The sequence below is a fragment of the Panulirus ornatus genome, chromosome 28 (genome assembly GCF_036320965.1).
Source record: "Panulirus ornatus isolate Po-2019 chromosome 28, ASM3632096v1, whole genome shotgun sequence".
NCBI classification, from domain to species: Eukaryota; Metazoa; Arthropoda; class Malacostraca; order Decapoda; family Palinuridae; genus Panulirus; species Panulirus ornatus.
Window position 1 is genome coordinate 21,191,226 of NC_092251.1, and position 13,146 is coordinate 21,204,371.

The 13,146-nt window shown below is 44.0% G+C and overlaps 1 protein-coding gene across 1 annotated transcript in view; it reads right to left on the reverse strand.

Moving 5' to 3' along the window:
• Positions 1 to 13,146, reverse strand: part of LOC139757885 (uncharacterized) — a 686,077-nt gene that overhangs the window by 326,027 nt on the left and 346,904 nt on the right. The window contains 5 exon segments of the mRNA XM_071678807.1: positions 2,854 to 3,045; positions 3,221 to 3,352; positions 3,757 to 3,878; positions 4,162 to 4,412; positions 6,109 to 6,287. Of these exon segments, the coding sequence (XP_071534908.1) occupies positions 2,854 to 3,045; positions 3,221 to 3,352; positions 3,757 to 3,878; positions 4,162 to 4,412; positions 6,109 to 6,287 (876 nt within the window).

Below are 13,146 nucleotides of genomic sequence, written 5' to 3' on the forward strand. Positions count from 1 at the left end.
ATCTTCAAGACAAGGGAAAAACACAATAATATCATTCAAGGTGCTAATTTTTTTTTTTTTTTTTTTTTTCAAAAGAAGGAACAGAGAAGAGGGCCAGGTGAGGATATTCCCTCAAAGGCCCAGTCCTCTGTTCTTAACGCTACCTCGCTATCGCGGGAAATGACGAATAGTAAAAAAAAAAAAAAAAAAAAAAAAAAAAAAATATCCTTAGAAGTGCAGATGGGAGAGGTTTATCACTACACTTGGAAAATCCGAGAAGATGTGGTTCCCAGATTAGATTTGGAAATAATATCCTACTGGTACAACAGGCATGCAAAACTGAAAAATACTATCTCTGATATTCAAAGGTGTGATATGCTCAAAAATAGAGAACTTAAACATCCAGGGCCCAAGACTCTTCAAAACCTTGCCTGCTATCACCATAAACAGCTTGGGACACAGTAGAAAAGTTTACGAGTTCACAAGATAAGTACCAACAAAGTGTATCAGACCAGCCAGGATGTAGGGGATATGTGGGCCTGTAGGCTGCAGCTTTCAACAGTTTGGTCGACCAATGACCCAATATAACAGCCATGGCCAATCCTGGGCTGTTGGGGTAGAAGATCCCTAAAGACTTCACTAGGTTCTTACCAGTCACATTCAACCTTCAATCATAAATCAATCACCAGCTCACTATCACAGCCTACGAAGCAGGACCCCTTCCTCCCACAACCTTCTAGAATCACTGATATTAAAATACAAAGCAAAACTAATATCAGAATAGATCCCTACGTATATAAAATGGGACACCCATATTCAGACTGCCCCTACGTATATAAAATGGGATATCCATATTCAGACTGCCAATACAATGGTGCTTTGAGCCAACTTAAAGGCACCAACTTTCTCATTACAGGAAGCAGAGATGCATATTTCTTCTAAAGGGGTTTGATCTTGGTTCAGGATGAACATCGATCATTCAGATCCTCTCCCCTGGCAGTCTCCTACTTACATTTCAAACAAAGCATTGAATGATGCACATAAGGCCAGCAAAGCAGGGAAGGAATATATGGGCAGAAGAAGCAGGGAGAGGGTGAATGGGCTAAAAAAGCCATGTGGTTTTATTCGGGAAAATAGCAAAGGATGTATGGGCTTGGGGAGACAGGGATGGGATGCATGGGCAGGAAAAGCAGGAAGGCACTGTATAGGCATGGAAAGTTGGGAAAGGATCTATCAGCTGGGGAAGCTGAAAAAGGGTTTATGGGCAGGGGAAGCAGGGAAGGGATTTATGGGTAGGGGAAGCTGGGAGGGGGTTTAATAGACAAAGAAAGGTGGGTGAAAGAGGGTGTATGGGCAGGGGAAGCAGAAAGTGTTTATGGGTACTGGAAACAGGGAAGCATTTTATGGGCAGAACATCGAGGGGAAGGAATGCTTGGGCAACAGACAGAATAATTTTGTCCATATCATATTACACATTCTCTTATGTATGGCTTATCCTGAAATAATACACCTGTATAAGGCCAACCACATCATAATCATGCTTTATGATTATGCTGACTTGATGACAATCCCAGCAACTGGGCAACAAGAACTGTAAACTGACTCCTGGTTGAATGACAAGGAGGCAACCCTGAATTATCAATTCAAAGAACAGCCACTGTAATTTAGTTATACTGCCAGCAAGACTATTATGTAGAGACAAGGGATGGCAGCTGTCCATGGAGCAAAGACTGAGGTAGGGATGTGAATGGAATTGTTAATCACAGTATATGGGGTGATATCTTAGAAAAGGGAAACTCACTTTCTGATATAACCCTAACAAAGTATTTAAGGTTTAAACCCTGCACGATGACCATACCTCCATAGGTGAAGGACTTTGATAAATATTCTCATAAGGTCTTCCCAAAGTACTTCCCAAGTCTTAACATAAGCACAGCTATGAAAGTCATTACTGGACTGACTCAGTTTAAGAAACTGGCATCAGTACTACAAAAGCACTTTTTCTCACTCATGTCAAACAGTATTATATCAATCAGGTATAAAAGACTTCCTACATGTTGACTCAAGTCTGAAGTTTCCAATGTCACTTTCCAATCATTCTGTGGATGATTGCTACTGTTGCTATTTCATATCTTTGACTTTATATATATGCAGGTTGGAATCACTTTTGTCTTGCTGCTGCAGCACATCTTTCTTGAATCTGTAGGTAACTAAGGCTATCAGCAATACAAAATTGGTATCTGAGGTCAAGCCACTGATCACCTGTTTTAAGACAGAAAAATTAAAAGAAATTTAACTAACTTAATTTTCATGGCCTGCCTCAGAACCTTTCAATGTCTGCAGTGGGACCACATCAAAATATTCCAATATGGAACTAGGCTTAAAGGGCTGATCATGTGGAAATATAGTACAGCTTTGTGTAAACTGAACTGAATGTCAACTGCAACATCATGACGGTAATACGTCATGCAATGTGAAATATTTCCCATACGATGTGCTTTCCAGGGTAACTTGAAAAGGGCGTGAAACCTGTAGTATCCTCAATTCACTGCCAAACTGAGGAAGAGTATTAGTAGATCATAAAAATCAATACTGAAACTTTACTAAAATGCAAATGCACAAATATTCTAAAAAATGTAAATTGTTAATTAACGTGGAAAGGATTACTTTGAGTATTTTCTATCCCCTTTACATATCTGATGTGATCCTTATCATCTTATCAAAATTTGAAAGAAGAATCTCTCCAAGTCATTTGTTTTCCTGGAAATAATGATTAATTCATTTTACTCATGAAGGAGTCCACCAAGTATTCATTTATGTTGTAAAGACTCTTAAGTGCCATAATATCATGTTTAAGTCAATACAACAACTTACAGTCTGAGCTAATTTGAAGAAGAGTATAGACTGCTGCAGGAGAGCAGTACGAGTGTCACAAGTTTCATGAAGAGCTGTGGCGGCTTCTAAAACTGAGTAAGCTCTTGACCGAGCTTCCACTCCAGCATAGTGCCCTCCAGATGCCATGGTCTCAGCAATTTTCAGAAGCCGTATACACTTGTCTTGCTGCTCCTGTTGTCACAGAAAGTATAAAGTTAAACTACATATTACATATGTGTTACTGTCTACATAGAGCAGTTCCATGTTAAACCTGCATTGTCCAAATTTTTACCAAAAACAATTATCATTTGTACAAAAAAAAAAATGTTTTTAATACCTGCTGACTAACTGCAAAAAATGATCTAACCTTTGCAGCCATTTCTCTTTTCGTGTGTTCATGGAGGAGGATCTCAGCATTGCTTTGTGACTCTCCCAGCCCTTGATGCTGTGATACCTCATCCCTAAGTTGTTTAAGGGCAGTCACAGCTTCTGTAAGGTCCTGCATGGGAAAATGGAATGCAGTAACATAAAATCATTCCAGAGTTCTGACAAGCACTTTAAATTGTTCAAACATAATTTTAGTTCAATGATATGGTCATATATGAAAGCTTTAAAATCCTCAGGTCCAGGTCAATCTATTGAAGTATCTATCTGCATGTCAAAATGCTACTTTCATAATACAGCAGAGGAGCGAAGACACTTTCAAGCATTTCAGTCACTGAGTATATGCAACATCCTTGACCTTGACATCCAGAAGCAATACCCTTAACATCCAACACAATTTTCTACAGGATTTTACTCTTACCCTTACAAATTACTTCCACAATCTTACAATGGAAACAAATATAAGGAGGAAGGAAGTATCAAGAGGGCAATTGTGTCATAAAATGGAGAAGTTCTGACCTGATACAATAAGCAGAGTGCTAGACACTGTTCCAGATGGTGTTTTCTGGCAGAGAAAAGGCCATCTAAGAATCTTCTGCGGTCGTGGAGGGACTCAAGGTAATGTTCAATCTGGGAGCATGCTGGAGAGGACAGAGGAATCTGATGTCATTACCAAATCATATCATGATACTTACAAAATAACAGTACAGAGTACATAAGAATAATGCATATTACAAATACAAAATAATAATACGGTAATTTCTAAACGAACAATATCTTGGATATGCAATGCAATACGAAGTTTTATACAGTAAAAGCAAAGTAATATTCACTAGTTAATACTTTATCTGTAATACATTACAAGCGCTACTAAATGACACATAAAAAGGCAAAAGTAAACTATGCTATTATAGGTAAACGTACCAAATTCTATATTAGTCTTAATTTGAAGAGGCCGTGAGTCCAGCGTGGCACCCTCAGAAGACAGACCCCTAAGTCGTGCCAAAAGGGCCTGTGCCTCCTGCAGCGTATACATTGAAGCCTCAAGAACGGCTCGTTTATGGTCATGCAATGCTGAAAGCAGCTGCCTGGCCCCTTCAGCATCATTGGGCATCACGTTATCGGTGTAAGATCGTTCAGCAGCGTCCATGCTATCGCTGTACTGCTGTGCTCGTCTGTAGGTAGAGCCACCTCTTTAAGTTAATGGCAGGGACACTATATGAAGTCAAAAGAAGTATTTTCTTCATGATACACTATGTGTAGCAGAAATAAGTGTCTTTTCAAACATAATTCGACCATTTGCTACCACATCTGGGTGTCTTTCCTACTCTCGTACTCAAAGTTAGTTCGTAACGATGTAGTATGTCATGGGCTGACCAGTTCCATACCAAATGTGTAAGTAAATTTGAAATACTGAATCTTATAGTTACTTTAATATACACTATTTGTGATTGATGGACATAGTAGTATCTTAAATAACAAACACAGGGAAATCAACATTAAATAATTCTTCAAATCTGTGGACAAAAACAACACAGCTAATTCATTAACAGATCAAGATACAAGTGCAATTTAATGTTGTTATTTAGATCATACCATACACATCTGACATTTCCCTTTAACACGTTTCGAAATGATCCATGTCATTTGTAGTAATCCATTATAAATCATATGTTAAGATCATGTTCATATTTTCGGTGGCATATTAAACATTTTCTAAGCCCTGGGACCAAATTAGTCTTGACTCATACCCCCTGTAAGAGCCTTGAAAGTCATTATGAAACCATTAATAGTACACTCAGTAAATATTTCTAATATACAATCCTTACACATTTCAAATTCCTGGTAAATCTAACACGACCTTTAAGACCATAATAATAAAAAAGATACCTTGATTCAAGAAATGTGGCGTTCATTTTCATGGCCCCCCTCATCAAACCAATGAGCCCTGAGATCTGTACAGGAAAGTCTGATCTTATTACTAATATCCCAACCTCCCAATTATTCCTAGAATAATTCAAGTTAAGTCGGATCTCTCACTCTGAGCTCTTGGGCAATCGAGACCCGAGATAATTTATGGAAAATCATATTTTCTCATTTTCATAGTCCTCCCCCCATAAAATATTTAACCCTGGATTCTGTCCGCCCCTTCCCTTAAAACGCCACTACGTACGTATCTTTTCATGCATAATCCAGCTTAGATAATCTGTACCTTACGGCATTTCATAAGAGCAAATGTTATCATCTGTTCCGTTACAGTCTGCTGCCATGTTAATAGCTGGTGCTTCTATCCCATGATATAACATAAATCATGAACCAGGCTGCTGGAAAAATCTAATTAGCAGGGCCAGACGTAAGTGTATTAAGCTTGACAATACCAGAAATTAATGATCACAACTTGATGATATAATCGTCTACAGTATCAATTTGACATAATTTTTACTTCGATTACATATTCATGCAATACGGTTCTGGGAGTCATACATTCCTGTTACCAACCTCTAAATTCTAAAAAAAAAAAAAAAAAAAAAAAGAATAAGAAAATATATAAGGTGTCTCACTACGATAATATGGAACTTACAAAATTTTAAATATCAAGAGTTTCAAGGACAATCTAAATTACCATTGTCATCTAAATCCAATACCTAATGGCATTCAAACCTTGGGGCGATACTAGACATTTAAAATCTTGTGCAGCAGCCCCATTCCAACCCCCAGAAACTTCTCCCTTAACCCTCTCACAACGAAATCTTCCACGAAGCATTTCGTAACTTTCCGCTGACCCAACATCTGTAGCACCTTCCGTGAGGCATCTCTGACAATTCCATCATACTCTGCAGGGTAGCAGTTAGTATGGGGGTGTGAACTCACGTGTGAAAGGCGACTCCCATGTCAAGGAGCTGCTTCCTGGTCTCCAGCTGTGAGTTGAGGTTCTTCCAGGCCAGGCCCAGCGACTCGGCCATGGCAGCGTAGACCTCAGCCCGCGGGTGTTGGGTCGAGATGAGCTGGTCTGCCTGGTTCAGCAGGTCCTCCACCGGGCTCTGCTTGCTCTGGAGACGACACAGGGGAGAAAGGTTAGAACAAGCCTCTGTATGGTGGGCAGGAGGTTAACAACCGAGTCACTATCAAGTAATTTACCAGAATCAGTCACTGTGTTACCTAAACCATATTAGCAATTTTCTCACTGTAACTCATGTATTTATGTATTTCAATCAGCGAAGCCCTTTAGTGCACTCGTTTATCCTCTTCTGCGCCATCGTCCACAGGATAGGTAGGAGTGCACGATGAATAAGCAGCAATTGCAGCAAAAATCAAGAACAGGAATTATACTAACACTCTAAGCCATATGACTAGTCACTAAGGGAACGTAAGAGTCTGTCCCTTTGTTACGTACGACACACTCCTGACAGAAGGGGAAACACGTCTGGGGCAGGGGAACATGTCTGGTCGGGGGGTTCAACACGTCTGGTTGTGGGGAATACGTCTGGTCGAGGGAAATACGTCTGGTTGTGAGAAACACGTCTGGTCTAGGGACACACGTTTGGTTGTGGGAAACACGTCTGGTCGAGGGAAACACGTCTGGTGGAGGAGACCCCGTCTGGTCGGGGGAACACGTCTAGAGGAAGGGAACACGTCTGCTTATCATTCAGAAGACAACGCCACTCCTCCCAATGTTGCCGTTAACCTCTTGTGTTTATGTATTCATCTAGCGACTCCAGCCCACGGGGTGACTGGGATACTGAGCAGCAGGTCTTGTTTTATGGCAGGGTGGTCATGCATTATGGCTACTCTGCATGGTGGTCATGCATCATGGCTACTCTGCAGGGTGGTCATGCATTATGGCCACTCTGCATGGTGGTCATGCATCATGGCTACTCTGCATGGTGGTCATGCATTATGGCCACTCTGCATGGTGGTCATGCATTATGGCCACTCTGCATGGTGGTCATGCATCATGGCTACTCTGCATGGTGGTCATGCATTATGGCCACTCTGCAGGGTGGTCATGCATCATGGCTACTCTGCATGGTGGTCATGCATTATGGCCACTCTGCATGGTGGTCATGCATCATGGCTACTCTGCATGGTGGTCATGCATTATGGCCACTCTGCATGGTGGTCATGCATCATGGCTACTCTGCAGGGTGGTCATGCATTATGGCCACTCTGCATGGTGGTCATGCATCATGGCCACTCTGCATGGTGGTCACTGCATTATGGCCACTCTGCAAGGTGGTCATGCATCATGGCCACTCTGCAGGGTGGTCACTGCAATATGACACCTGCTGACGTCACTATGGTCGGTTGGACTACAAAATCAAGCCCTTGAAATTGACAGTACGACTCTTAAACACGTTGGTGCAAGACTTGACGTTACGAGCCTTAGAGTGCAATAACTTGGCCTGTGATCTGACCCTTAAAGACCAGGTCAAAGGTCACGACATCATCCCTACGGATCGGGTCAAAAACTACATCATCATCCCTACAGATCGAAGCTTCGAGAAATGGGTTCACTGATGTGTCTCAGGACCTTCAAATGGTACCCCTTCTCATCCACCTCCGACACTGCTAAAGGCTGCCGATCAACAGTTAAGAGACACTCGTATTAATGTGATGATATACTAGTCCAGAAACTCTATTCAAGCAAGAAAATCAGTAAAATTGTACTTGAAGAATATATTTCACTCCAACAGACACCATCAAGTCGGAACATAGGTGGTAGAGAGAATGAGGAATGTATATAACTAACAGCAGATGATTAATATAACCATAAAGTCAGCATATACGTGGTAGACAGACTGAGGAATGTATATAAGTAACAGCAGATGATTAATATAATCATTAAGTCAGTACACAAGTGGTAGAGGGATTGAGGAATGTATATAAAGGCAGATGATTAATATCACTAATATAAAAATAAGGTATAGCTAACCTTACATTAACTAACTAATGAACATCATCAAATACAACACTATTTCCAAAATATAGGAACGTATTTCATAAGCCTCCAACGCTATTTCCAGAATATAGGAACGTATTTCATGAGTCTCCAACACTATTTCCAAAATATGGGAACGTATTTCATAAGTCTCCAACACTATTTCCAAAATATAGGAATGTATTTCATGAGTCTCCAACATTATTTCCAAAATATGGGAACGTATTTCATGAGCCTCCAACACTCTAAAATATAGGAACGTCTCCAACGCTAATTCCAAAATATGGTAACGTATTTCATGAGTCTCCAACACTATTTCCAAAATATGGGAACGTATTTCATGAGTCTTCAACACTTTCTAAAATATAGGAACGTCTCCAACACTAATTCCAAAATATGGTAACGTATTTCATGAGTCTCCAACACTATTTCCAAAATATGGGAACGTCTCCAACACTACTTCCAAAATAAGGTAACGTATTTCATGTCTCCAACACTATTTTCAAAATAAGGGAACGTCTCCAACACTACTTCCAAAATATGGTAATGTACTTCATGAGTCTTCAACACTATTTCACAAATAAACACTTTCGTGCTTCTTGTCTTTATCTTCATATCTTAAAGTCATATCTAATTAAAAAACCGCCGCTATGTGTTTTCTTTTCATTAATTTGAGGTACTTTTCTTAAAAGCCCCTTCAGCCAGTCCCTTCATCCATACAAACACTTGGATGACATCACTCCTTCACTCCAAGACCCATACTTCAGAGATAAAGGGTGGAGGGGCCATCAAAAGATAAGGGCCCTTGCCAGGCTAAGGCCCAGCGAATCTTTAACAAAAGCCTATCGGCAGAATGTGAATCTAATTATCTTGATCTTTCAAAACAGATATTCGTAGCAGAATTAATTTTCCATTTTTCTCCGTATACATTCAAGAGATTTACACCATTCTATAGTCCGATGCCCTTAACAGAACTGCACAATGGAAAAGTCTCACTGGAGTTTGATGAGCTTACACACGATAACTAGCAGACCACAATGTTGGCTTTATCTGCTCTGATCCCGCATATTAACTTACCATGATATTGGATGTCTTTTCTACTCACTAACTCCAGATCCAAGGTTTCGTACCTGATACTATTGGTAACCCTCTTCATGCTCTTTAATTAACCTTCATTTGCCACATCAGATTGCATTTGTCATTTGTTTCGTCCCCTGTAGTAGGTTATGCAGGATCCTACAGAGCTTTCTTATCCTCCTCAGACCATATGTGATGCGGCAGGGTTTGAGTCCACGGGGAAAATGAAACACGATAAGCTCCCAAGTGCACCTTGATAAGGGCCTCAGATGCCCGTGCTGTTACAGCTAACATCAATAATGATTCGCATTTTCATGTCTGCAGATCTATGTAGACCTCCGTTCATTCCTCTGTCCTAGGTCATAAATGTGTATAACAAGCAACAGAAGAGCAAGGAGTGACCTCTGAGGACCCTTACATGACACTAATTCTCAATGTGATTCTAATTATCATCAGTTAACAACGTCTTAACCCACTTAGGGACGTCCCTCGCTCCATGCGACATCCTCTTCTTCAAAGCAAACCTCTCCTGAGGAACTCTCCACGAAGCTTCTTCTTAAGACCGAGGTAAACGATGAAGTGGTCCCCCATCATCGTCCACCGCCTCACATACCTCAAGCAAGAACGACAGTGAATCCGCTGGACACGAAGCCTTCAGACCACTCGACTACTGAGCCAGTCCTGCCATGTGTGGTGACCCATCTGATGAGTTACCTGCCATGTTGCTTCGAAGGTGAGTATTTGGGCCATGAGGGCAAGACGAAATACCACATTCTGAAACTGGTATTTGTGGAGAGCACCAGCGACGCATCCCGTCAAGCTCACGTCTCCAAAAGGGCCTGATGACATTTACGCCCTGACATCGATACAACTTGACGATGATTTATGGATTCCAATGTAAATGAAGATGACTTGGGGTATGGTGACCCACCATGAACAACATCCACAAAGGCAGAGACATTGACCATTAAGCAAATGTAGCCTTAAAAAAAGTGACCAGGTGAGACAATTCCTTCATAATCCATTAGTCAGAATTCTTTTATGTCTTATAGAGATCTAGGAATGTACAACAGAGCCAACAGCCAAAGAAAACGTGACTCAGGACCCCCTCTGATGATGCGTTTTGTGTGGACGAATGCGAATGACTCCAAACTAATACTGCTTTTTATGAAACGTTATGAATAAGTCACACGTATACCTTCTCTCTTATAATGCTTTAGTATGGCACACGGCCAACTACACACGGTGCCAACAATACCAGCTTTACGCTGCAGTTGGCAGGTTACAACAACGTAGAGCCACCAGATGGCCGATCATATCTTGCTGTATCACCAGGTAGGTCCACAAGAGACAACACTCCTTCCACATTGCCAAACATGAGAGACTTGCAAGTGTCTCCAGGCAAAAAAGGTGATCCTGAATTCTAGCAGCTTCTCAGCTGCTTAGACAGCCCACCTGAATCCCGTAATGTGAACATACACGAGCCAAAACAATCAGGTTTAGCGGCCTTCTGACAAATAAGATCATCAGCTTCAAAAGTGCTGCAGTGTCATGCAGTACGCCAGTCCAGCAGTGCGCTTCACTAGCGTTCGTCTAATGGCCTGGGAATCAATATCAAATGATTCTGAAGATCTTGTCGTATCAATAGATAATCAGTGAGCAGTTTAGCCCAGCATGCTTCTCTCTCTCTCTCTCTCTCTCTCTCTCTCTCTCTCTCTCTCTCTCTCTCTCTCTCTCTCTCTCTCTCTTTCTCTCTCTCTCTCTCTCTCTCTCTCTCTCTCTCTCTCTCTCTCTCTCTGTCTCTCTCTCTCTCTCTCTCTCTCTCTCTCTCTCTCTCTCTCTCTCTCTCTCTCTCTCTCTCCTACTAAATTTATCTTCGCTGCACACTACACCTCAGCCTCCACATTATCAGTATTTGCGACGCCACCCCACCCAACAGGAAACAGCATAAATGCATGAAACAATAGGAAATGATAACATGAACACTTTTTCCTTCTCTCCTACACCCGATAGCCGCCCCCTGCGTTAGCGAGGTAGCGCCAGGAAACAGACGAAGGAAAGCCACATACATACTCCAGGATGTGGCCTTTCTTCGGCTGTTTCCTGGTGCTACCCTAGCTGAAGCGGGAAACGGCGGGGGGGGAAAAAATGTTCTATTACACCCAAGTGCTAACGAGGGTTGAGGAGGGATGCAGCGACGTCTTCTGAAGTCAGTTCTGTGACGAGGTCAACTGTGGGAGTCGGTGGGTGAGGGGCGTATGAGGGAGGGAGTCTCGCAGTGTCCGCCATGTGGGTTAACAGAGCACAGACTGGACATGTGTCATGCAGGAATTTGTCCGTAACGTGTCGATATCAGGTCAGCAGAGATGGCAGGCACCAGGTCAGCAAGAGGAGGCAGGCACCAGGTTACCAAGAGGAGGCAGGCACCAGGTCAGCAAGAGGAGGCAGGCACCAGGTTACCAAGAGGAGGCAGGCACCAGGTCAGCAAGAGGAGGCAGGCACCAGGTTACCAAGAGGAGGCAGGCACCAGGTCAGCAAGAGGAGGCAGGCACCAGGTTACCAAGAGGAGGCAGGCACCAGGTCAGCAAGAGGAGGCAGGCACCAGGTTACCAAGAGGAGGCAGGCACCAGGTCAGCAAGAGGAGGCAGGCACCAGGTTACCAAGAGGAGGCAGGCACCAGGTCAGCAAGAGGAGGCAGGCACCAGGTTACCAAGAGGAGGCAGGCACCAGGTCAGCAAGAGGAGGCAGGCACCAGGTTACCAAGAGGAGGCAGGCACCAGGTCAGCAAGAGGAGGCAGGCACCAGGTTACCAAGAGGAGGCAGGCACCAGGTCAGCAAGAGGAGGCAGGCACCAGGTCAGCAAGAGGAGGCAGGCACCAGGTCAGCAAGAGGGGGCAGGCACCAGGTCAGCAAGAGGAGGCAGGCACCAGGTCAGCAGAGGAGGCAGGCACCAGGTCAGCAAGAGGAGTCAGGCACCAGGTCAGCAAGAGGAGGCAGGCACCAGGTCAGCAAGATGAGGCAGGCACCAGGTCAGCAAGAGGAGGCAGGCACCAGGTTACCAAGAGGAGGCAGGCACCAGGTCAGCAAGAGGAGGCAGGCACCAGGTTACCAAGAGGAGGCAGGCACCAGGTCAGCAAGAGGAGGCAGGCACCAGGTTACCAAGAGGAGGCAGGCACCAGGTCAGCAAGAGGAGGCAGGCACCAGGTTACCAAGAGGAGGCAGGCACCAGGTCAGCAAGAGGAGGCAGGCACCAGGTTACCAAGAGGAGGCAGGCACCAGGTCAGCAAGAGGAGGCAGGCACCAGGTTACCAAGAGGAGGCAGGCACCAGGTCAGCAAGAGGAGGCAGGCACCAGGTTACCAAGAGGAGGCAGGCACCAGGTCAGCAAGAGGAGGCAGGCACCAGGTTACCAAGAGGAGGCAGGCACCAGGTCAGCAAGAGGAGGCAGGCCAGGTCAGCAAGAGGAGGCAGGCACCAGGTCAGCAAGAGGGGGCAGGCACCAGGTCAGCAAGAGGAGGCAGGCACCAGGTCAGCAGAGGAGGCAGGCACCAGGTCAGCAAGAGGAGTCAGGCACCAGGTCAGCAAGAGGAGGCAGGCACCAGGTCAGCAAGATGAGGCAGGCACCAGGTCAGCAAGAGGAGGCAGGCACCAGGTCAGCAAGAGGAGGCAGGCATCAGGTCTCAGCAGAAGAGGAAGGTACCAGATCAGCAAGAGGAGGTAGGCATCAGGTCAGCAGAAGTGGCAGGCACCAGGTCAGCAAGAGGAGGCAGGCATCAGGTCTCAGAAGAAGAGGAAGGTACCAGGTCAGCAAGAGGAGGTAGGCATCAGGTCAGCAGAAGTGGCAGGCACCAGGTCAGCAAGAGGAAGTAAGCATCAGGTCAGCACCTGCTTGAG